Genomic DNA, 24,753 nt, shown 5'->3' on the forward strand with positions numbered 1-24,753 from the left:
ATTTATCAGACTGTGGCGAAATGAGCTGGATATGTAATGTCTTATATATCAGACTCTGGCGGTTAAAGTGTTAAAGACCTTTGGTTCTAGATATCCTGCTCCAAAGTCCTTCATTCTTCAGCGGTAAGTTAATTAAATCATGCTTTGAAAGTGGTAATAGCTTGTTATATTAGGCAAGCAAAAGCAGCCGCATCTAGGACGCACTGTTAAAAATTATGTAATTTTACATGCAAAAAAATTACATAATCCTGTAAAATTCCCGAAAAATCTGGGAAATTTACGGAAAAATATGACATTTTACGTAATTCTCGTAAATTTTAAATTTTTTCGGTAAAATCAATAATTTTTATGTAGTTTTACATAAAATTTATGTAATAATCACTAAGCCATGAATATTTACATAAAATCTGTAAAATTACATGGAATGTTCGGGATAAATACATTTTGGCATGTATTTTTTACGATTGAAGAGGGAATTTTACTTAGAAATCTCGCAATTTTACCTATTTTCGTGAAAAATACATTTTTATGTAAATTGACTTACGTCTTATGTAATATTCCGTAAGATATCAGTAAAATTACAAAAAACATTATGAAATTTCCCAACATTTCTTTAATTTTACATATATTCTGTTCAATTTACTGTTTAAATGGTCTTTTTACATAACATATATGTAATAATCACTAAGAGATGGAAGTTTACATAAAATCTGTAAAATTACATGGAATGTTTGGGACAAATACTTTTTTTATGTGTTTTTAACAATTAAAAAAAGAATTTTACATAAACATCTCGTAATTTTACCATTTTTTTTTTAAATTACATATTTGTGTAAATTTACTTACGTGTAATGTAATATTCGGAATAATGTCAGGAAAATTACAAACAATATTATAAAATTTCCAAAAATTTCTTTAATTTTACATATTTTCTGTAAATTTACTGTTTAAATGTGTCGCTTTACATAATAAATATATAATAATCACTAAGAGATAGAAGTTTACATAAAATCTGTGAAATCACATGGATTGTTTGGGACAAATTCATTTTTTTATGTGTTTATATCAATTAAAATGGGTATTTTACATAAAAATCTCATAATTTTACCTAATTTTGTGAAAATTACATTTTTGTGTAAAGTTACTCACGTCTTATGTAAAATTCCAAAAACTGTCATTAAAATCACAAAAAACATTATGAAGTTTCCCAACATTTCTTCAAATTTACATATATTCTGTAGAAATTACTGTTTAAATGGTATTTTTACATAATAAATATGTAATAATTACTAAGAGATGACAGTTTACATAAAATCTGTAAAATTACATGGAATTTTTGGGACAAATACTTGTTTAATGTATTTTTTTAACAATTAAATCGGGAATTTGACATAAAAATCTCGTGATTTTACCATTTTTTATTGAGAAACACATTTTTATTACAATTTACTTACTTCTTATGTAATATTCCGAAAATAACAGAAAAATTACAAAAAACATTATGAAATTTCCCAACATTTTTTTAATATTACAAATTTTCTGTAAACTTCCTGTTCAAATGTGTCTTTTTACACGATAAATATGTAATAGTCACTAAGAAATGCCCGTTTACATAAATATCTGTAATACTACAATTGATTTTCAACAATTGGAACGGGTATTTTACATAAAAAACTCGCAAATTTACTATTTTGTTTGAAAAATACATTTTTATGTAAATTTACTTAAGTCTTATGTAATATTCCGAAACATGTCAGTAATATTACAAACAATATTATGATATTTACCAATATCTTCTTAATGGTATACCTATATATTTTCTGTAAATTTACTGGTAAAATAATAAATAATATATAGGACAATTTTACACAAATTAACATAGTCCCACAGTAAGCTCAATAAGGATTGTGTTGTGGGCACTTTAGGTATATATATATATGTATAATCGATAAATTCTTGAATACATTAGGCAACATCCATAACTCCTGAACAAATATACGTGATAATAGACATACAAATAAATGCTCTAACCAGGATGCAAACCCGGGACGTCCTGCTTTATAGGCAAGGTATCACTATCAACTAATAGGCTAAGGAGGCCGTGAATATGTTTTTTTTTACATATTCAATATGTATTGTATAGTAATCACTAAGACAATGGACTTTTACATAAAATCTGTAAAATTACATGGAATGTCAGGGACAAAAATAATTTTATTATGTACGTATTTCTATATTATATAGCTGCAACACGACTGACTGATGACACAATTGTTCTCCCAGAAGGAGGTTCGTGGTGTGTTAGACTTCGACAGTTTCATATAGAGGGCGGTCTCGTGATCTCCAGAAAATTCCGACTTTTGGTCTGACCGCTTCCGGTCAGAAAAATGTTAGACGGCCCGGCCAAACGGTCAGACCTAGGTGGTGCTCGACCAACCCTTTGGGGAACTTTACATAATGTCGTGTGTCGTGATACTTTCGTGAATTTTTTTTTTATGTAAATTTATTTATCTTTTATGTAATATTCAGAAAAATGCCAGTAAAATTAAAAACAATACAATGAAATTTCCCAACCCTTTGAACGCCAGACGGCAAAGGAACATGCCGACACCAGTCGATCGCGAATATTTAAGCGAAATTGAACTTTACGGAGTCTCCCGTAACTCCCTGTTGAATTGGCGAAGCTGACGGCTGTAGCCGTCGTTGGCGCCCTTGGCAAAACTTTCCAATGACGTCCACAGCCGTCTGTGGCGGTCAATGGGTTAATTTTCTGCAAATTTACTATTTCAATGTGTGTCTTTACATTACATTTTTATTTATTTTAGTTCAAACAAGTTAAACAGCATAAAAGGAAAAATACCAAACCACTACTTAACTAACTTAGCTTAGCGCCACTTGCACCGTCCCACTAACCCGGGGTTAACCGGTTAAACCGTTAATCCAGTGTCAAATTGTACTGGTAACCAAGGTAACTCCAGATTTAACCGGTTAACCCCGGGTTAGTGGAATGATGCAAGGGGCCCTTAGGGTGGTATTCCACCTGTCAAATTTGCATTCAATTTCTTTGTCCAATGTCAGTGTCTCACTCTCTCATTATTAAGGTGTGAGTGATAACAATAAATAAGTACTAAAAAGTACGGAATCCTCGGTGGGCGAGTTTTTTTCACATTTATGAATTACTAGCTATTGCCCGCAAGTTTGTCTGCGTGGAATCAGTAACAGCAGCTACCAGCTAGTGTAAGAATAGCGCCTGAAGAAAGTGTAATAGCAATCATTCAATTTGAGCATAAGTTTCATTCAATCAGTGATCAGGCAATTCATTAACTCTCTCTCAATTTCATCCCCCCTTTTCACTCTCTTTAAGGATGATTCCCGACATAAAAACTATCCTATGTCCTTCCCCGTGACTCAAAATATCTCTATGCCCAATTTCAACTAAATCGGTTCAGCGGTTTAAGCGTGAAGAGGTTGTTGACAGACAGACACACTTTCGCATTTATTAGCTTTAGCATTTATATTTATTTTATTTATATATAGTATGGAAGTATGGATATGGATTCCCGAAGAAATTATTTGAATAATTTTGACGGGAATTAAATCGATATGATTTTATTTTTACGAACTCCTAACTACTAGGTATATGTATATATTCAAATAAGTAATGATTTTATTCTTGAGTGCCCAACACTGGTAACATACGAGTACCCATTAAGGGTGACTCACGTTAGACCGGGCCGTGCCCGGGCCGGAGCTTCCGGCGCATCGTTTTCTATGGAAAGCATCACGTGTTCGCCTGTCATGTCATAGGAAAGTACCTAAGCGCCGGAAGCTCCGGCCCGGATGCGGCCCGGTCTAACGTGAGCGTGAGTTATCCTTTACCTACATACATAGAATAGAAAACAAACTACTTAATGCCTAATGGTAACATTCCATTTCTAACCGCAGCTGCATTACTGTCAATTTTACTATGGAAATTGACAATAACATCGACGCGTTCAGTACCGGTAGTGCAGCTGCGGTTAGAAATGGAATGTTACCATAAAGCTGCTAACAGTGCTAACACATTACCGCACCGCACCAAGGACATTGTCAAGGTTGTTGTCAAGGTCTTACTTATGGGTGCGTCGCACAATGACCTTGGTGCGGTGCGGTAATGTGTCCAATGATATGTTTGTCCAATGTCATGGCATCTCACTCTCTCTCTCTCAAGCAAAATGTGAGACAAAACACACATTGGACAAAGAAACAGAAACTGGACACGTGGAAACCCTAATACAATTCCATGAACAAGTTTTAACCTGCTGAGAATGCCGCCCGTGCGCTGGAAATTAAGAAGGTACTAAAGGTACTTACTTACTTAGTAAGTAGGTACTTACCTAATAAATTTTAGGCAAAATCGGTTTGTGCTCACACCACCCCGTTACTACTAATACCTACTTAAAGATAAATAGATTCATTAATATTATGTAAAGATAGAAATACTTAGTTACTTAATACGAAATCTACAATCTACATACATACCTACGTAGGTACCTATTTATTTGGGTTCGTCTTTGACGTCTCTAAAAATAAATATGCCAAATATTCATATCATGGCTCCTCTACACGTTGGCCAAACGCTCCGCCAACGCTTGGCCCATGAGTTAAGGCTCCTCTTCACGTTGGGCCAACGCCAACGCCAACGAGGGACGTAGCCATGCGGTAGAATGAGATAGCAATATCACTTGCTCCCTCTGACGTATAAATGCGTCCCTCGTTGGCGTTGGCGTTGGCCCAATGTGAAGAGGAGCCTTTAGCCGTGCCTTGGTCGGAACGCTACTACACGATGGCGACTTTCAGTTGTGATCTGACCGGTTTCCAAGGTGGACGTGGAAGCCAGTTACAGCCAGGGTTCAGCATCAGCTCTATTTGGGTACTGCTCTCCCAAGTGCTCACCTAGGCGTGTCGGATGACCAAAACAGAGTGTGTCTATTGTTGCACCAAACCTGAGTTCCACTAGGTACAGCGAGGGTTCAGCATCAGCTCAGCTCTATGTATACTACAACCTTCTCTAGAATATAACGAACACTTTTATGAAAACCGCATCAAAATCGGTTCAGCCAAACGCGAAATAATCGCGAACAAACAGTATGTATGTACGTCACTTTATTGCACATAACAGGTAATACATACAGTCAGCAGCAGAAGTTGCTAGGCGGACGAGATGTTCAAAATTACCTTGACACGCTCTTATTCTCGTAACAATAAAGTCGCGGCAAGATCATTTTGAACACCTAGCCAGCTTAGCAACTATTGCTGCTGACTGTACAAACATATAAATAAGTAAAACGATATTTTTACCTTATTTTTATCCTTGTGGTGTTTATATGTTTGGGGTTCCATATTACGCTTTCTCCCCTATATAGCTCTAAAAATTTTATATTTTCGTGGGGCGGCCACGTATTCGTCATTTTTAATTTTAAAAAACACAAAAACATGAACGTCCACCCTCGACCGCGCACTGCCGATAGTGCCGATTGGACCACGCTTGGCCAATCCCTTTAGGCTCCTCTTCACGTTGGGCCAACGCCAACGCCAACGAGGGACGCAGCCATGCGGTAGAATGAGATAGCAATATCACTTGCTCCCTCTAACGCATAAATGCGTCCCTCGTTGGCGTTGGGGTTGGCCCAACGTGAAGAGGAGCCTTTTGATGTGCGGCCGAAATGGACTATATTCCAATAAAAGACTAATATTTTGTAGGTTTTTACAAATACAAATAACTTTATTTTGCATGAAATATGGTACAAAAGATGGTCAGACAATATTGGGTAACACATCACCAGCATCTGGCATGCAAAAAACTAAAACTACAACTAAAACTAAGTTTAAACAGTCATAAGTCATAATAGTCGAGGCCTAATATTATATTATGTCACCCACCTCAGTCAAAAGATGCCATGTATTCCTCGATGGAATAGAAGGCCTTTTGTACGAGCCATGCTATTAGTTTCCCCTTAAACATTTTCAAAGGCAACTGTTTGATGTTATTATCCAGTCTATTATAGGTTTTTATGCTCATACAAAAAGTGTTTCTACTATATGAATCTGTTTTTTGCAAGGTATGGCTATAGCCTATCAGGGTACCAGGATTTTGTCAATCCAATAATCCTTTCTATATGGACATGTTTACTTGCAAGTTGTCTATCTTTTATGATTGTTAAACCTGGTATCTGTGATTTTCCTTTCATAAAAGTATATATGTTGCAGTCAAAAGTGTGAACTGGTCAAAAGAACTTTTAACCGATAAAAACGGGCTCAGGTAAAACTACTTTTGACCAACATGCTCAGTCAAAAGCAGTTTTGCCTGTTTTTGTCGGTTAAAAGTTCTTTTGACCAGTTCACACTTTTGACTGCGATATATATATCTTTACAGTAATGTTTTTGTCTATAAACACATCTTGTACTGTAAATCCTCTATCTGCTAGTACACTGTCACCACTTTCACACTTTGACACTAGACCACTTCGTTCAACTGTCTGCCTGTCACTTATAGATCCAGCATTATGCTTGTGAACAATACAATAGTAATACACATGGTGTTGCTTCTACTAAGACCTGTTTGACATCTTTAAACAGTTTTCTGTGACTTATTTTTTCATAACGCTCCTGCCGTTTAAGCGCTTCTGGTGTTACTTGTTTTATTTTAGTGAAACAGAATATGGTTGGTACTGCAGTCTTTTTTAAGAACTTTGCAACTGGTTCATTGTCTGAAAATTAAAAAATAATGTTTAGAAAGTACAAATAGTACTAATACTGAGCCAGGTATGTATTAACTAGGACACATCACATCACCTCATATCAGTTGTGCCGCTTAATTTTAAACTCAGGTAAATTAATTCTACTCTAAGGTTGATTATTATTCAGATTATTATATTATTTTTTAAATAACCAACCTTACAGCAGAATAGATTTACCTAAGTTTGAAGTTAAGTGACACAGTTTATGTTAGAATTCAAGACAATTATGCCGAACTTACTAGCATTAAAGTTAAATTGTATTTCATTTTGTGCTAATAAAGATATTCTATTCTATTCATTTATTAATTTACTTACCTGTATATCTACTTTTTCCAAAATAATCATCTTCCTTAAAATGCATTGCACATAAGCGGGCTGAATCCCTTGCCCTAAAGTTTTTAATACGCAGAGCAGTTTCCCAACGTTTTCTTCGTGTTGGGTCCTTGGGAAATAAATGAGCTCCTCTGTTTGTACAATTTGGCGCACTACATTCAGGCATTTTTGAGAAAATTGTACAAGTTTAGAATAACTTACTTACAAAAAACAAAAAATGTATGTGGTTTGACAGTTTTTATGTCAAAGCGAGGTAAAATCGCTAATTCGCCACCAGGCTCCTATTTCACCAACGTGACAGGTCCGACAATTGACGACATCACTGTTACTGACGTCACAGGCCTCCATAGGCTACAGTAACCGCTTACCATCAGACGGGCGGTGTGCCAGTTAATAAGTACTTATTTTGCGAAGCTAATGACAATTGTCACAAGAAATACGATACGACAATTGTCACGAAATTCCGTGAAATAGGGGCCTGGCGGGATAAAAAGTTAGTTTTCCTCCCAATTAATTTTTAAGTAAATATGGAATAGGGTAAAATGCCCCAATTAGAAAAAAGGTAATCGATCATGACGTCCTTTTTATAAAAAAAAATACTTTTTAAAAATAAGTCACAGCAAATATGTTACAAAAAATTATGAACTAAATAAAAACTACATAAAGCTACAACTAACTACAAGATAAACTAAAATTATAAATAAAAACTTGGCTCCAGCTCTGTGCCTTTGGGCAGGGTGCCAAGAAGGCTGGCGGCATTGCCGCGCTGTCCAATTGTATTTTTCCACAGTTTTGTCTTTTCTAGTTCCACTAGGTACGGCCAGGGTCAGCATCAGCTCAGCTCTATGTATACTAATACCTTCTCCAGAATGTAACAAACACTTTTCTGAAAACCACATCAAAATCGGTTCAGCTAAACGCGAGATAATCGCGGACACATACACCGTGTAACATTAGGAAGCCGAATAATTTTAACAGCGTATTCCTGATCATATTTAGAGACAAAAATGTCCTATAAACTTTTTTGAAATTCGCCTAGTTTCAGAGATAATATTATTAAAAAAAAAAACAAGTTTTTATTGTTACAAGTTGTGTGATGTTGCTGCTATGAGACGTAGTCTAAATATCCTTATTGATAGATGTCCAAAAGTGACAAGTAAGAGTGACATTCCATTTCCAACTGCAGCTGCAATACTGTTCATTTTACTATGGAAATTGACAATGACAGCGACACGTTTCCATAGTAAAATGAACAGTATTGCAGCTGCAGTTGGAAATGGAATGTCACTCTAACACTTTGCAAAAAATAGGTTTTACGAAAAAAAATTTAAAAATCAATTTTAAGTGAAAAGTTTACCAATCAACATCAAATAACATTTATTTATTATGTACAAATACATTCAAAAAATTTAAAAAACAAAACAAAAAAATTTTTTTTTTGGCGAGGTAGACCTAAACTGATATTACATTTTTTCTTTCTTTTGACCTCAGAAATGCGTGGTTAAAGTTATTCGGTTAAAGTTACGGTGTAACATCCTCATGTTACACCGTGTATACATACAAACACCGTTCCGTGTAGTTTTGGACATATTATAAAAGTTATTCAACGATTAATGCAGGTGGCTGGTAATAGGGCACTTTACCCTATGATAATAAATCTTCCTATCCCAGCTTTTTGCCACAGCTGCTCGCAGCGGGTCCGCTTGGCAACTAATCCCGGGAATTGGCGTAGGCACTAGTTCTTACAGTAGCGACTGCCATCTGACCTTCTAACCCAGAGAGGAAACTAGGAAACTTGTTGGAATTAGTCCGGTTTCCTCACGATGTTTTCCCCTTCATCGAAAAGCGATTCATCACCATCTCGACCTATATACGTCCCACTGCTGGGCACAGGCCTCCTCTCGAGCGCGGAAAAGCGATTGGTAAATATCAAATGATACCCATTTCGTACATAAATTCTTTTCAACTTTACCGTATGATAAGCTACAAAAAAAAAATTAGAAAACTAAGGGATTCAAATAGGTCATTCATTGGCTCCAGGGAACCCCTTAATGTAAATTACAGCATCAAAGTTGGAAACAACAAAACTTACGATGTTATTATGTACCAATGTCAGCAATTATTATTGATAAAATTGTGTACCTAATTATTAATTTCGAAAAATAAACTATAAATCTTTTTAAGCACGGCAACCCCAAATATGAATTCATAACCGTTAGCACTCGCGGATTGGACGAATTTTGTGCGGCACTGGAACACACCCAATCACGGATCACTATTTTTACGCGCGCGAATGGCGCGCAAGCTACATGGATCACGCGATCGCTAGTCAAGCGCACCATGAAGCGCACCCCACGCCACGCACCTGAGGGCTTACCGCGAACCACGTTCGACGTGTTGCCTCTCTGCCGCACCTGTGAATTTGTACGTAAGTGTGACAGGGAGGCAACACGTCGAACGTGGTTCGCGTTAGGCCTTCTGCAGCTGCGTTGGTGCGCAGTTGTTCACTTCAAAATGGCGCTCGCTGTGCGTAGAAAGTAGTACTCGTGTAAACGTGTAAAATTGGAGATAGCATAGAAGAAAACTGGTAAATATAAGTATTAGATATACCTTTACTTTCTTTCATCGAATATCTAGTGAAATCTGCATTAGACCTCAAAGCGTTATGTACTTAATGTGATTGTTCCAGAAAGGGTTCGCGGTTCAACTTTTTCTAACGGTTTCCTCAGCGTCCTTTACGAAGTTCAGTTGATATCGTGTCCACGTCCAGGGTAGATCAGACCAGATCTGCAAATCTTGGAGCACTCGTCGTATGCCATTAAAAAAATGTAAGTATTTACTAGCTACATCTAAATTTAAAACGATATTAGTACATGCTTGATTTTGTAGGTTAATTGTGTAAACGTGTAAAATTGGAGATAGCATAGAAGAAAACTGGTAAATATAAGTATTAGATATACCTTTACTTTCTTGCATCGAATATCTAGTGAAATCTGCATTAGACCTTAAAGCGTTATGTACTTAATATGATTGTTCCAGAAAGGGTTCGCGGTTCAACTTTTTCTAACGGTTTCCTCAGCGTCCTTTACGAAGTTCAGTTGATATCGTGTCCACGTCCAGGGTAGATCAGACCAGATCTGCAAATCTTGGAGCACTCGTCGTATGCCATTAAAAAAATGTAAGTATTTACTAGCTACATCTAAATTTAAAACGATATTAGTACATGCTTGATTTTGTAGGTTAATTAAATAGTCACCAACACTAATAAATTGTGTTATTCCTTCACAGTAAAACATGCCTGTTATAAAAATTTGGTCTGTAGATCAAAAAATCAAAAAAGCGGTTCAAATAATGGACCCAACAATAGAAAATGTTATTGAAAATGGTGAGTAAATCTAAATTAATTTGACTTTTCGTAATGAAATATTTTTTGTGTAATTGTAGAATGTAGTGTATTGTAGAATAGACTATAATTGGATACCTATTGTTAAGCATTAATGTGCTGACTCAAACCACATTTATTTTGCAGTAACATCGTTGCTTATCATGAACAGTGGTACAACTAAAAATGAAATGCTATTTATTGCATTTAATATTCTATCTTTTACTGGTAAGATTTAAAGTCGTGATGTCAATTTAAAAATTAGACGCTTGAAGTTGACATATTGCAAAATCAATGTGGTTTGACATATTAATATTTTTGCTAAACAGTATCCAATTAGGTATGTAGATTGTAGATAGAGGCCTATTTTCTGTCACTTAATTAGATCTATTCGTGCCGATATACCTCTATGTAAATACATACAAACTTGTTATACCCTCTCTCATATATCTATGTGAATGGTAGTAGAGTCGCACCAAGAAAAGTCTGCAGCAGATTTGATAGCCCACGCAGTGTGTTATTTATACGTCATAATTTCATAGAAGTTTGACGTTTAAAATGACACTTGCACTGCGTGGGCTATCAAAATCACTGCAGACTTTTCACAGTCTGACTCTATTAAGCAAATATTTAATTACATTGTACGCCATAGCGCTAACTTGAAAAGTCACACTTACATACAGAAATTTGTTTAACATATTAAGTAATTAGTGATCACCTGATCGGTTACAACATTCTAATTTACATGTATGTATGACGACCGGTCTGGCCTAGTGGGTAGTGACCCTGCCTGCGAAGCCGATGGTCCTGGGTTCGAATCCCAGTAAGGGCATTTATTTGTATGATGATACAGATATTTGTTCCTGAGTCATGGGTGTTTTCTATGTATTTAAGTATTTGTATATAAAAAAAAACTCATTTATTGTAAAATTTATATTAATAATACAAAACTAAAATTAACTAAAAACTAAAGCTAAAATTTAAAAAAACCTATCAAAATTTTGCGCCCTTGGTAAGGTGCCCATCACGCAGGCAGCGTTCCCACGCTGGATTGCTATGGACAATCTTTGCGCGAGAAAGCTGCCCGCGCGAGGGTCACCTGTGGCCTGCCTTAGGCGTTTGCTGAGCTCCTTGTGGAGCCCCCGTGCCCCCCTACCCCACGGACCTATATATCGTTGTCTGAGTACCTACAACACAAGCCTTATTGAGCTTACTGTGGGACTTAGTCAATCTGTGTAAGAATGTCCTATAATATTTATTTATTATTTAATTTCATTGCAGCGTTCATATAAAGGTTATTAACCATTACCAATAATTTTAATGAACCTTATTTGACTGTCTCCTTCAAAATTGTTACTTTCCTTTAATGCAACTCTGCCATACTGCCATGAAATTAAAACTTTGTTACCGATCACTACATATTAATGCCGGTTTCTAGCAAATTGACTACTGAGTTAACTGACTGCGCACTGGTTTCAATTGTTTATTTCTAGAAAAAAAATAAACATATTACTGTTTTAAATTTTCTACAGACAAAAATGTCTTGAGTGCTGGGGCCCGTTTCTAAAAGCTTGTAACTTGTAATACAAGTGGATGCCACACTTTTTGTGTCACACAGCGATTTTGACAGCTTTTTTTAGAAAGGAACTTCCACTTGTATTACAAACTACAAGCTTTTGAGAAATGGGCCCCTGGTAGTAGTTGCTATCTGTAATTTTATGTCTTTAGCAATAGAGGTGACATGAAACATAATGTGCTTTTAGTTTCTGTAGTAAGGGGTCATCCATTAATTACATCACACGTTTAGGGGGAGGGAGGGGGTCAAGAAAATGTGACATATTGTGACATGGGGGAGGGAGACACAAACTTTGTGACGTCACTTTAACTTCATCAGTAACCAAAAATTTATTTAATTATTTTATTCGCTGTACATTTAAATAACAAGTTTTTAAAACAATAATCGTTTTTATTCGTTTAATTTTCTTTCCTAAGCAGTTTTGGGTTATAAAATTACTAATATTTATATCGTCAAAAATATTTTGATAAAATATTAATAATACTTAGATACTTACTTAATTCGATTTGGCGATTTCGTAGAAAAAATGTGACGTCACACTAGGGGGAGGGGTTTGCCAAATGTGACCAAGTGTGACAAGGAGGGGGGAGGGGTCAAAAAACCTAGAAATTCGTGTGACGTAATTAATGGACGACCCCTAAGCTTGCTTTTAGACTCTGCAAAATTGATGAGCTGCCCCAGGAGACTGCAATGCCTGCACTGTATCAAATAGTAGCTAATAACCTGCCACAAAACTTAGTAAGTTCGTTATATGTATATTTGTGACGTTTCACAGTGCAGTGTTTATAGAAGCCAAAAAAGTGACATCCTCATTTTATTGCAAATTACTGAAGTTTAGATCATTACAAATGCGAGACTAAAACTCCCGCGTGTCTAATTGGCGTAGTTTTTGTGTAATAATTTTTTGAAAATCGTGTTTTAGGCACCCGGATATTACGAAAAACTTAAAAAAAATTGCAAATCGTTTTATGAACTTTCCGTTGTTTAGTACTATTGGATAAACCGTTCGAAGACGCAATTTTAGAGGCAATTGTGACCACTCTAGGTATATTGGTTACAAAGATATTAATGAATTTATTGTTTTTGGTTTTTATTTTTTTTCTTCCATGTTCCGCCGTAGTAGGAGCCCATATTTGTATGACAGCTTCATTTATACGTCTTCTATCTACACTATTTTTTACAAGACCTAATTCCGTGGAAGATTGAATTAAAAGCCAATTATAATTTTCGGTCAGGGCTGCCACTACCAATATCCGGGTTCACCCGGATATAATATTAACGCTGTATACACAGTATAGCACTTTTATGGGTGGTAAAAATAAACTTTAATATGTTAATAAAAACCTACACATATGAAATAATAAGTTTTTTTTTAAGATTTAGTAATTTATTAGCTATAGATAACTTACAAATTCTTCCTCTTTATAATTAGGGTAGATAATATTTACATTTTGGTCGTTAGCTGTATGAGAAAAACTTAAAAAAAATTGCAAATCGTTTTATGAACTTTCCGTTGTTTAGTACTATTGGATAAACCGTTCGAAGACGCAATTTTAGAGGCAATTGTGACCACTCTAGGTATATTGGTTACAAAGATATTAATGAATTTATTGTTTTTGGTTTTTATTTTTTTTCTTCCATGTTCCGCCGTAGTAGGAGCCCATATTTGTATGACAGCTTCATTTATACGTCTTCTATCTACACTAGTTTTTACAAGACCTAATTCCGTGGAAGATTGAATTTAAAGCCAATTAAAATTTTCGGTCAGGGTTGCCACTACCAATATCCGGGTTCACCCGGATATAATATTAACGCTGTATACACAGTATAGCACTTTTATGGGTGGTAAAAATAAACTTTAATATGTTAATAAAAACCTACACATATGAAATAATAAGTTTTTTTAAGATTTAGTAATTTATTAGCTATAGATAACTTACAAATTCTTCCTCTTTATAATTAGGGTAGATAATATTTACATTTTGGTCGTTAGCTGTATGAGAAAAACTTAAAAAAAATTGCAAATCGTTTTATGAACTTTCCGTTGTTTAGTACTATTGGATAAACCGTTCGAAGACGCAATTTTAGAGGCAATTGTGACCACTCTAGGTATATTGGTTACAAAGATATTAATTAATTTATTGTTTTTGGTTTTTATTTTTTTTCTTCCATGTTCCGCCGTAGTAGGAGCCCATATTTGTATGACAGCTTCATTTATACGTCTTCTATCTACACTATTTTTTACAAGACCTAATTCCGTGGAAGATTGAATTTAAAGCCAATTCAAAATTTGCGGTCAGGGCTGCCACTACCAATATCCGGGTTCACCCGGATATAATATTAACGCTGTATACACAGTATAGCACTTTTATGGGTGGTAAAAATAAACTTTAATATGTTAATAAAAACCTACACATATGAAATAATAAGTTTTTTTTAAGATTTAGTAATTTATTAGCTAAAGATAACTTACAAATTCTTCCTCTTTATAATTAGGGTAGATAATATTTACATTTTGGTCGTTAGCTGTATGACAGTCGACTACAAAGAGACGTATACCCTTTTGGACCTCATTACCATGCAGTAAGGTGAAACACTGCTGTATATATCTTTTTTTAGTTGGCTCATCAGGTCGGGTCATCATTTTCTACTTCGAGGCTCTCTGCCCCATCTTGCACCTCGTAATAACTGTCGTCTGGACAGAACTCGGACGTTGGTGTTGGGATTTACTCCTGAGATTCCTGTGCATGCGGTGTTCGGAAAAAATAGACAACAGCTCTCTTCTGTATTTAATTACAAATAAAGTTTTTAAATATGTTGTATTTAATCCCAATCATCAAAAATCAAAAAATTCTCCCAATAATTCTTTTTTAGGCCTTGGTGATCCAAACGGCGATTCCAAATCCACAGGCATTCTTTTAAAATTCAGTATAAGTAGTCTAAATAATACAAGTTTCAGATCAGTTATCATCCTTGGCGATCCAAACGACGATTCCAATTCCAAACCGGTATTCTTTTAAAATTCAGTATCTCTTCTAAGTCCATATCAGCATCTGAAACAAAAAATATATTGAAACGTACTGCCCTAAATTTAAATTCCAATTATTAAATGTTTAAAAATTAAATTAAATAAAGTAAGGGTCAAGTACGAGTTGGAGTTGCACATTGAGGATCCGTGTCATCGTACACTGTATGACATGGTAAAATTTTTTTAGACCCTTCGTATGCGAACCCGACTCTCACTTGCCTGATAGGTACTTACTAAATCAGTTCTCGAAGCAGTGGGACCACATTTTCTTCCATATGAACTCGAAACCAGATATCCCCAAGAAAATGGCGTATAAATAAAAATACCGAAGTGCCAACCCTAGCGGCCGGATAACCCGGATATAAAGTGTTTCGATGATTACTAGAATGTTCCACGGAATTAGGTCTTGTAAAAAATAGGGTGGATAGAAGACATATAAATGAAGCTGTCATACAAATATGGGCTCCTACTACGGCGGAACATGGAAGAAAAAAAATGAAAACCAAGAACAATAAATTTATTAATATCTTTATAACCAATATACCTAGAGAAGTCACAATTGCCACTAAATTTGCGTCTTTGAATGGTTTATCCAATAGAACTAAACAACAGAAAGTTGACAAAATAATTTGCAAATTATTAACGTTTTTCGTAAAATCTTAGGGCCTAAAACACGATCTTCAAAAATTTATTACACAAAAACTATGCAAATTGGACACGCCGGACACGCGGGAGTTTTAGTCTCGCATTTGTAATGATCTAAACTTCAGTAATTTGCAATAAAATGAGCACTTTTTTTTGGCTTCTATAAAACACTGCGCTTTCGGGAAAAATGTTGATACCTTTTTACCTTTTTTAACCGCCTTCAAAAAAAAGGTACTCAGTTTGACCCGTATATATGTATATTTGTTCGGGATTATTTCGCGTTTGGCTGAACCGATTTTGATGCATTCAATTAATGTAGTATGATACCTTTGGGTATGGTGCTTTACGCACACAAGTGTCCCATCCCCTCCCCCTGACGCAACCCCCCCTTTTAGCATGAATGGTGAGTCTTACCAAAAAGTTGCATGTGACCTTTTTTGTTTAAAATTTATTGAGGATTATTTCTTACCTTGACACTTTATTCCTAACTCTAATACTTTTCTCAAAAATTAAAAAAAAAACCGTCAACCGGGACATATTTCATGCTAAAAGGGGGGGTTGCGTCAGGGGGAGGGGATGGGATGGGACACTAGTGTGCGTAAAGCACCATACTCAAAGGTATCATACTACATTACATAATTTGTTTGTCTTCCCCATACATTTGAACACAACTTGATCGAATCATGGGGCGTTTCTTTGATTATAAAAAGTTTCTTAGACACAACGCCCCTCGCTGTTATGCTAAAATATTATAATTTATTGTAATAATAATTGTAATATGTTCTAACCATCCGTAGGTTCTCATATTAAAGTTATTGCTGTATATTTTTTGTTTATGTTAATTGTAACCATTTTATAAAAAAAAAACATCTTTATTACAGCAAATGAAAGGAATATATACGGATCAAAGATTTTTTTGATTGATGGCACAGAAATAGAAGACAATGAAGCTCTCAAAGAACTCCAAAATGAGGTTATACTTATAGGGGATAACTGGAAACCTGATCAAAGCGATAATCAAAGTCGCACAGCAACAGCGTCTACAATCACTGCTCCTAATTCACCAACAACAAGCATAATTAGCAATAACAGCGACACAAGCATAAATAGCTTTGCGTTTGACATTCCCTATAACAAACTTCCATCGTCGCTTTTGACAAAATTAAATGATTGTAAACCGATTTCTAATACCGAAGTCAACACTATCGTGAGAACTGTAACAGATGAACTCTTCCAGGAAACAAAAGCATCAAGATCAGCTTACAGAGTGGTTGCACGAGATTTGTGTGACAAATATCCACAGCTTTATGACAGAGATGCTGATACAAACGAACTCATAGGAACAGGCTACCACACCATTTTTAAAAAAGTTGAAGAGAGAGTTCATTATCTACAAAGGCCGAATAAAATGGATACCTTAGGATCAAGAAAGAAATCTCGAGTCGTTAAAAATTTGAGTGCTGGCTGCAAAGAATGGCAACCCAGTGATCCTGGTAATGTGGATCTTGAAACTTTAGATTCTAAAAAGGACTGGCTAAAATCGGTTTCTTCCATAAAGGAAAGAGATGAATCAAAAGTTGAATTCTACATGAACGAGACCTATGCACAGCAAAGGATATTTCTGAACTCAGCACCTGCCGTAACACATATTCTTAACGAATGGCCAGTATTGTTAGAGGAGAAATATATGATTTCGCATTTTGATCGTCTTTGTGCCTTGAATTCTGGCCAGTGTATGGATGCATTTCAAAATAAAACGACGGCATTGAATGAGCGGTTGAAAACTTTGATCACGAAGAAAAAAAATAAGACATGCACTGTTAATGACAATAACTTGAATTGTAACCTACAGATGGTTGCAACTTATTTCAATGAAGATATAAAACTCATATACCAAGCACATGAGGTATCTATATATATATATATATATATATTTCATTCATAATCCATTTTCTTCCGGATGTGGTTCCATTCTAAATATAGTAGTTCCATTTACTAATCTTATTAACTTTTTCTTTTCCAGAAACCATTAACCAGGGTTCAAGTTGCAGAGCTACCCGAAATAGCTGCGCCTAACATTGTATTTTTAGGTGAGACTTAATTATTATTACAATGATAAAATGCCTTACCTGCGAAGCACCACACTGTATGTTTCATATAATTTATAATATGAAACATACAGTGTTAAAACGTAAATGTATTGAATAAACCTGTGGCCCTAGTGAAAAAGGGTACAAGTGTCGCGCAGCTTAGTTTTAAAAGGGGCATAAGTGTTGCATGGAACTTATACCCTTTTAAAACTGCGCTGCCCGAGACTTGTACACTTACTCACTAGTAGTGCCACTTAACGTAATACGATAAATTATTTTATTTGAGGAGGAGGTATAAAATTTGGGAGCCTATTATATTTCCTGTTTTAACCATTTTGTTTTTTGCCCACAGATAATGAAAATATATATTACTTGCTGGTAGAAAAAACGATTGTTAGCGAAACTGCGAGTCTGTCTACGTCGTTACAACTACTGATGGCGGCTTACTTCAACTTGAATATGGAATATCCAGTGCACTGTCAAAACACATTGGAATTTCTTCAAAGGTTTGTGTTTAAAATAAACCCTAAAGAAGGAAGTAAAGTCCGTAAAGGACGCACGCTGAATAAAGTGATTAGTTTAATCAGTAAAATCCAGTAATGGCATTTACATGCGGTTATTGTGGCGAGAATTTCTCCACAGTAATTTCGTACAATAACCATCAAAAAAGTCACAGGTTCTGTAAAAATGTAAAATTTCCGTGTGTTGATCCTTTGTGTAAGAGTGTTTTCAATAATTATGAGTCTTTTAGAAATCACAATTTTAGATTGCATCAGCCTGGGACTAGTACTGATAGTCCACGAGTTGACATTAATTCAACCTATTCTAAGTGTACAGAATGTAATCAGAGAATATTGTTAAAAAATGTCGAATACCATTCAAGAACTCATGATATTCAATCCGGAAAAGCAGTAACTTGTCCATATAATCTTTCATCTGAAACAACTTCATGTGGTTCGTCTACTTTTACTAGTATACCATCATTAAAAAGTCATGTGTATCGCAATCATTTTAACTCTGTTTCGAATTTGACAGATCAAGATTTTTTAAACCCGAGTAGCCTAGATCACGTTCAGCCTACTACTAGCGATATTCAAGATTGTAATATGTCTGACGATTTAGAAGTCAATACGGATCTTAATAACGAAACTGATTTGTTATTTTTGAAACCATTGCTGTTACTTTTACTCAAGTTAGAGGCACGAAATTTTCTTTCTCAAGATGCTATTTGCAGTGTGGTAGAAGGTTATTCAGATGTCCATGAAAATTCTTTGAAAAATATTAAAATTAAATGTCTACATGCTCTTGAAACTTATCCAGATTCTAAAGAAGCTATGGAGAAACATGTTTTCAATTCGACATATGAAGATAGTATGAATGGCAGTTGGTCTAAAAAGTTGACAAGCAAGTACTTAAGATTTAAACTTTACTCGGAACTTTGTAACATTGTGTTACCAATTTCTATAATGTTAGGTAGAAACAATTTTAACAAAATGTGTTCCTTACAATATATACCAATCATAGACACCATTAGAACGTGGTTTGCAGATAAGACATTTCTTGAACAATTTCAAAACCCAAAAAATAAAGTAAATGATGTTTTAAAAGATATAACATGTGGCTCAAAAATGTGTAATAACGAATTCATAAATAATCCAAACACATTAAAAATAATACTGTATCAAGACGCCTTTGAAGTTTGTAATCCCTTGGGATCATCTAAGATCAAACATAAAATACTAGGAGTTTACATGACGCTGGTAAATGTTTTTCCTTATAATAGGTCTAAAATAGATAACATGAAACTGGTATTATTGTGCAAGGAAAAACATTTAAAAGAGTTCGGTCATGATAAAATTTTTGGTAAATTAACGGAAGACCTTAGAAGCTTAGAAACACGTGGAGTGTATATTAAAGAGTGTAATCAAATTATTTATGGCACTCTTCTGACAATAATTGGTGACAATTTGGGAAGTCATACCATTGGTGGTTTTGTTGAAAACTTTAATGTAAAATATTTTTGCAGGTTTTGTTTAATTGAGAAAGAACCTTTTGCGCAAAATCCAATACTGTTAGGAAAAAAAAGAACTATTGAAGACTATAACGAAGACGTAAAAATCTCTAACCAATTACATGAGGATGGTAGTTCATCGGTTCATAATCGAGGGGTTAAACAGGACTCCGTTTTTAACCAAATCGAAAACTATCATGTCATTGACGGTTTGCCTCCGTGTTTAGGACATGATTTATTTGAGGGTGTTGTGCAATTTGACATCGCTTTAGCTATCAACTATTTCATCAATAACAAAAGCTTTACGCCAAATTTTTTAAACATGAAAATGGAACGTTTGTCGAAAATGGAAAAAAAAAGTGTGCCACCACCCTTTAAAGCTGGCTCTGTTAAAATAGGGGGTCAAGCTCTTGAAAACTGGCATTTTCTAAATTATTTGCCGCTAATTTTATTAAACTCTGTAAATATTCACGACCCTGTCTGGCAAATGATAATAAAGTTGCGGGAAATAGCACAACTTATTTGCGCATATGAGATATCTATTGGTCAAACAGCTTTATTATCATCTGGCACAAAAGAATATTTAATACTTAGGAAACAGTTATTCCCTAATACTCCGCTAAGACCTAAACATCACTACCTATTACACTATGGTGAATTGACGAGAATTCATGGACCGTTGATCTATTCTTGGACGCTTAGATTTGAAAGCAAACATAGGTTTTTCAAAAACGTTGTCCGACACCTTCCAAATTTTGTCAATATCACACTTTCACTATCAAATCGTCATCAACTACACGAGGGTTATCTTTCTCAGGGTATTCGGTATGATACCAAATTATTTTCCAAACATTCTCGTGTACACAGAATCGACGAACTACCATCAAGCGTTAGGTGCTTGATTTCTAACACCACCCCTGGAACAATCCTCTCGGCTTCGCAAATAGGTTACAGGGGGATAAATTATGCAACAGGCGATTACCTTCTCTATAAACATGAAGAAAACGTACTGAATTTCCTTGAAGTAGAGATGATTCTATTTAGTGATACGTATGAAAATCCATATTTCATTGGATGTAATCATAAATTTCAATATAATTCAGAAATAGGCTTATGCCAAAAGCTTTTTACACCTCAATCAGATCTTAATGAAAAAAAAATATGTAGTGACTACCAAAGCTTGCTACATTTTAACACTTATAAAACACATATTATTGACAATTGCCATTTTATATGTCTGCATCATGCTTATTTAGATTTGCTTTAGAAACTTCTAGCTAGGTTTATCGAGTTTCAGTCGCAAGATCAATGTGTGACAAAATTCACGAATTGGACCAATTATTAATAGGTAGTATACTTTTTTTGTACCAGAGTATCTGATTGTACCCTTTTGAAATAAACAAATTAATTATGCCTTCAAATGTCCGTTAATTTGCCAAATAATTTATTACAATAGACTTCCGAACACTTTGGAACCTTGGTTTCGCTCAATAGTCTCTTTAATACGGTTAGTAGTAGTAGTAGTTAGTGACAAAATTAAATGATTGTAAACCGATTTCTAATGCCGAAGTCAACGCTATCGTGAGAACTGTATAACAGATTAAAGGTTTCGTCACACAGGCGCGTTTTCAGGGCGGGGCGTGAGCTTGGCGCGCCGCTTTTACATATAAAACGCTCACGCCCCGCCCTGAAAACGCGCCTGTGTGACGGAACCTGAACTCTTCCAAGAATCAAAAGTAACACCAAGATCAGCTTGCAGAGTGATTGCACGGGATTTGTGTGACAAATTTTCACAACTTTATGACAGAGATGCTGATACAAAAAAACTAATAGTAGGAGATCCCACATATGGTCGACCTTTACCAATCTGTCTGACGGATGAAAGCATGAAAATATGAAAAAAAATATGTTCCAGAACATAAATTAATAGGGTTACCTAAAGAAATACGGTCAAGGCTATTTTTAATTTCATGTATTACAGCACGCTACATTTATACTATACTATTTTTACTGTTTTTATAAGTATTGAATTCTAACAATATTTAGGTGGTAACTACTTACTGGGAATAAAATTCCACCAAGCCGAGTTAGTGGTAACTAGTGGGATTTTTTTTCCCAGTAGTTACCAGTGGTAAAAGGTGGAAAAAAAATCCCAGTAGTTACCACTGGTAATAACTTGGTGGTATGTAGTGAGTTTTTTAAGCACTATTTTCATGTTTTTTTTTGAAAACCCTATTTATTTTAAAACTCATATCAAATATCATCTTACAACACTGGTATCAAACGAAAAAACAAGAAAAAAAATGTATGTAACCCTATATCGAACTAATCGTTTAGAAAAAAAAAACGGTTTTTCCTTCTAACTTTTGAACCATCTGTCCAAATAATATGAAAAAAATGAAAATAGTGTTTAAAAAACTAAATCAAATAAAATTAAAACAAACTTGATCAGTTAAGCCGTTTATGAGTTATCGCTAAAAGTCTTCCCTTCTTATTTTAATTAAAAGCCTGGCAACCCTTATTTCTGACCGGATTTTCGCAGGCAACCCTGTTTACTTTCCATTGAAACTTATTTCGTTCGTCAGACAAATCGGTGAAATTTGCCGAAAATTTTTTTTTTCAAAAATTTTATTAAAATTAGCCTTGACCATATTTCTTTAGGTAACCCTATTTATTTATGTTCTGGAACATATTTTCTTTCATATTTTCATAGTTTCATCCGTCAGACAGATTGGTGAAGGTCGACTATACAGGGTGATCAATCCAAATGGGTCAGTATAAGTCAGAAACTATGAGAGATAGCGAAATCTGTTCTTAGGAACCATGGCTTCGATTTTAGATTTAATAATAATGGCATTCAATTTTTTTTTAATCTATCACACATATCCGGGATTCGAACATGGTCAATATTCTTGTTGTTTGTTTGTATGGCAACTTTTAAACGATGCGTAATAGGTGGGGGGTGCTTATACAGGTTGATCAATCCAAATGGGTCAGTATAATTCAGAAACTATGAGAGATAGCGAAATCTGTTCTTAGGAACCATGCGGCGAGCCTGGGGGCCCAAAATTAGCATGTCAAAAAAAACATTTTGGATAAATCTAAAATGGCGGCGGACACGGGCAAAGTCAAATTACCAAGTAGGTTAAGCGAGCCCGAAGGGCCAGCTTCAGGCCGGGAGGCTGAAAGCCGACCCCGGCAGACAGCCGAAGGCCCGGAGCCTCCACCCCGACTCCCAAAACGCGACGCTCAATAGGAAAAGTGTTGGGTCGTGTTTAAGGCTCCGGGCTAAGGCCTTCGGACTCGCTTAACCTACTTGGAGATTATTTGACTTTGCCCGTGTCCGCCGCCATTTTGGATTTTTTCAAACAAAAATTTTGACATGGTAATCTTGGGCCCCTAGGCTCGCCGCATGCCAAATCTCAGTGCGCTCGTACCAACTTGAAAAAATTAAAAAAAATGTCGGCCATTTTGATTTTTTTTTATGTAGTTTGTTTTGTCTCGGGGCCCTATATGATATTTGGTCGAGCACCTCCCACCTTATCACGCATCGTTTAAAAGTTGCCATACAAACAAACAACAAGAATATTGACCATGTTCGAATCCCGGTTATGTATGATAGATAAAAAAAAAATTGAATGCCATTATTATTAAATCTAAAATCGAAGCCATGGTTCCTAAGAACAGATTTCGCTATCTCTCATAGTTTCTGACTTCTCCATACTGACCCATTTGGATTGATCACCCTGTATATGTGGGATCTTAGACCATAATAGGAACAGGCTACCACACTATTATTAACACACATAGGTTTCCGTTATAGGGGTTTATATACCTATACAGGGTGATTTCGGGGTCGTGGAGCAAGAGAGCCAGACATCATACAGAATCCAAAGATGAGCTTTTTGATGTTGTTAATTATTGTTTTTCACCAATAATGATGATGATTTTCCAGATGACAAGTAGGAAAAAACATTTTTGCATACAAGTTGGTGACCCTACTCAATGTGACATCTTGTCGCTTTCCATACAGCGTATGTCAAAAGTCATAGGGTGACCATAATTACTTAGTATAACAATAATTTTACTTGAAAAATAAGAATAATTAAAGTAATTATCTTTTAATCAAATACTACCATACGATAATGTGGATCATTTACAGAGTCACAAAAAGTGGTTCTGGATCACGACCCTGAAATCACCCTGTATATATTTTTGAAAAATGACTTCATAGTTGATATAGTACACACATCTGTACACTCTTTTTTAAAGAACATATTTTTCCTAATTTATTTTCGTGTCGAGTAGTACATACCCATCAATAATAATTTATTAGGCACTATATATTTTACGTGCTACTTAAAAGACTCATAATTATAAACATATATATGACTCATAATTATAAATATATTGTAAGGCATATCTTCGTCTAAAAAATCGTTGCTTCAAGCATCACTGGGCCATTCCTTGCAGCCCGTACTCATTATTTCGATGATTTGAATTCTTTCTTGATCCTATAAGATAAGGTATCGTCACTTGTCACGAAAATTCTGCGTGGTATGTGTGTTTATGCATGTAGATATGCATGTAGACGTGTGCTCTATCATTTTAGTGCAAGAACTTCAATAAATTTATTTCTTTGTAATTTTGTTTTTTATTAAATAACCTCCAAACTGTAAATTGCTTGTTGTTTGTATATTATGATAAAATTAACTGATAACTGATAAAATTAGTTCGTTTTACATGTTATTAGGCGATATTTCCTAAAGAATTCTATACAAATTTTGTACATTCACATGCTATCGATAATTCTCAGGATTTTGCTATTGGCAAGTTGGTATTTGTTTTCTTATGTATTTTAATAAATGCAGTCTGCAGACAGGCTGCATTAATTAATTACATAAAAAAA

The 24,753-nt window shown here is 35.1% G+C and overlaps 2 protein-coding genes and 1 long non-coding RNA gene across 11 annotated transcripts in view; 1 reads left to right on the top strand and 2 right to left on the bottom strand.

Moving 5' to 3' along the window:
- Positions 1-24,753, bottom strand: part of LOC134647351 (probable peroxisomal acyl-coenzyme A oxidase 1) — a 38,472-nt gene that overhangs the window by 553 nt on the left and 13,166 nt on the right. The window lies entirely within an intron of this gene.
- On the top strand, positions 9,609-21,432 carry LOC134647333 (uncharacterized). Of its 9 annotated transcripts, none has more exons than XM_063501660.1 (8): positions 9,609-9,699; positions 9,802-9,940; positions 10,152-10,290; positions 10,401-10,497; positions 12,713-12,808; positions 16,625-17,649; positions 17,767-17,833; positions 18,186-21,432. In XM_063501660.1, the coding sequence occupies exon 8, from the start codon at positions 18,433-18,435 to the stop codon at positions 21,109-21,111; it is 2,679 nt and encodes an 892-aa protein (XP_063357730.1). In that variant the 5' UTR covers positions 9,609-9,699; positions 9,802-9,940; positions 10,152-10,290; positions 10,401-10,497; positions 12,713-12,808; positions 16,625-17,649; positions 17,767-17,833; positions 18,186-18,432; the 3' UTR covers positions 21,112-21,432. The 9 variants fall into 9 exon arrangements, 8 of the variants coding, with proteins under 8 accessions (XP_063357730.1, XP_063357732.1, XP_063357733.1 ...); XM_063501662.1 differs by having other exon boundaries at positions 12,724-12,808; XM_063501663.1 differs by lacking the exon at positions 16,625-17,649.
- On the bottom strand, positions 11,249-12,705 carry LOC134647355 (uncharacterized). The gene is made up of 2 exons (XR_010096824.1): positions 11,656-12,705; positions 11,249-11,408 (listed from the first exon to the last, which is right to left on the bottom strand). It is a non-coding gene; the product is annotated as an uncharacterized LOC134647355 (long non-coding RNA).

This window comes from Cydia amplana, chromosome 4 (assembly GCF_948474715.1).
Source record: "Cydia amplana chromosome 4, ilCydAmpl1.1, whole genome shotgun sequence".
Lineage (NCBI taxonomy): Eukaryota > Metazoa > Arthropoda > Insecta > Lepidoptera > Tortricidae > Cydia > Cydia amplana.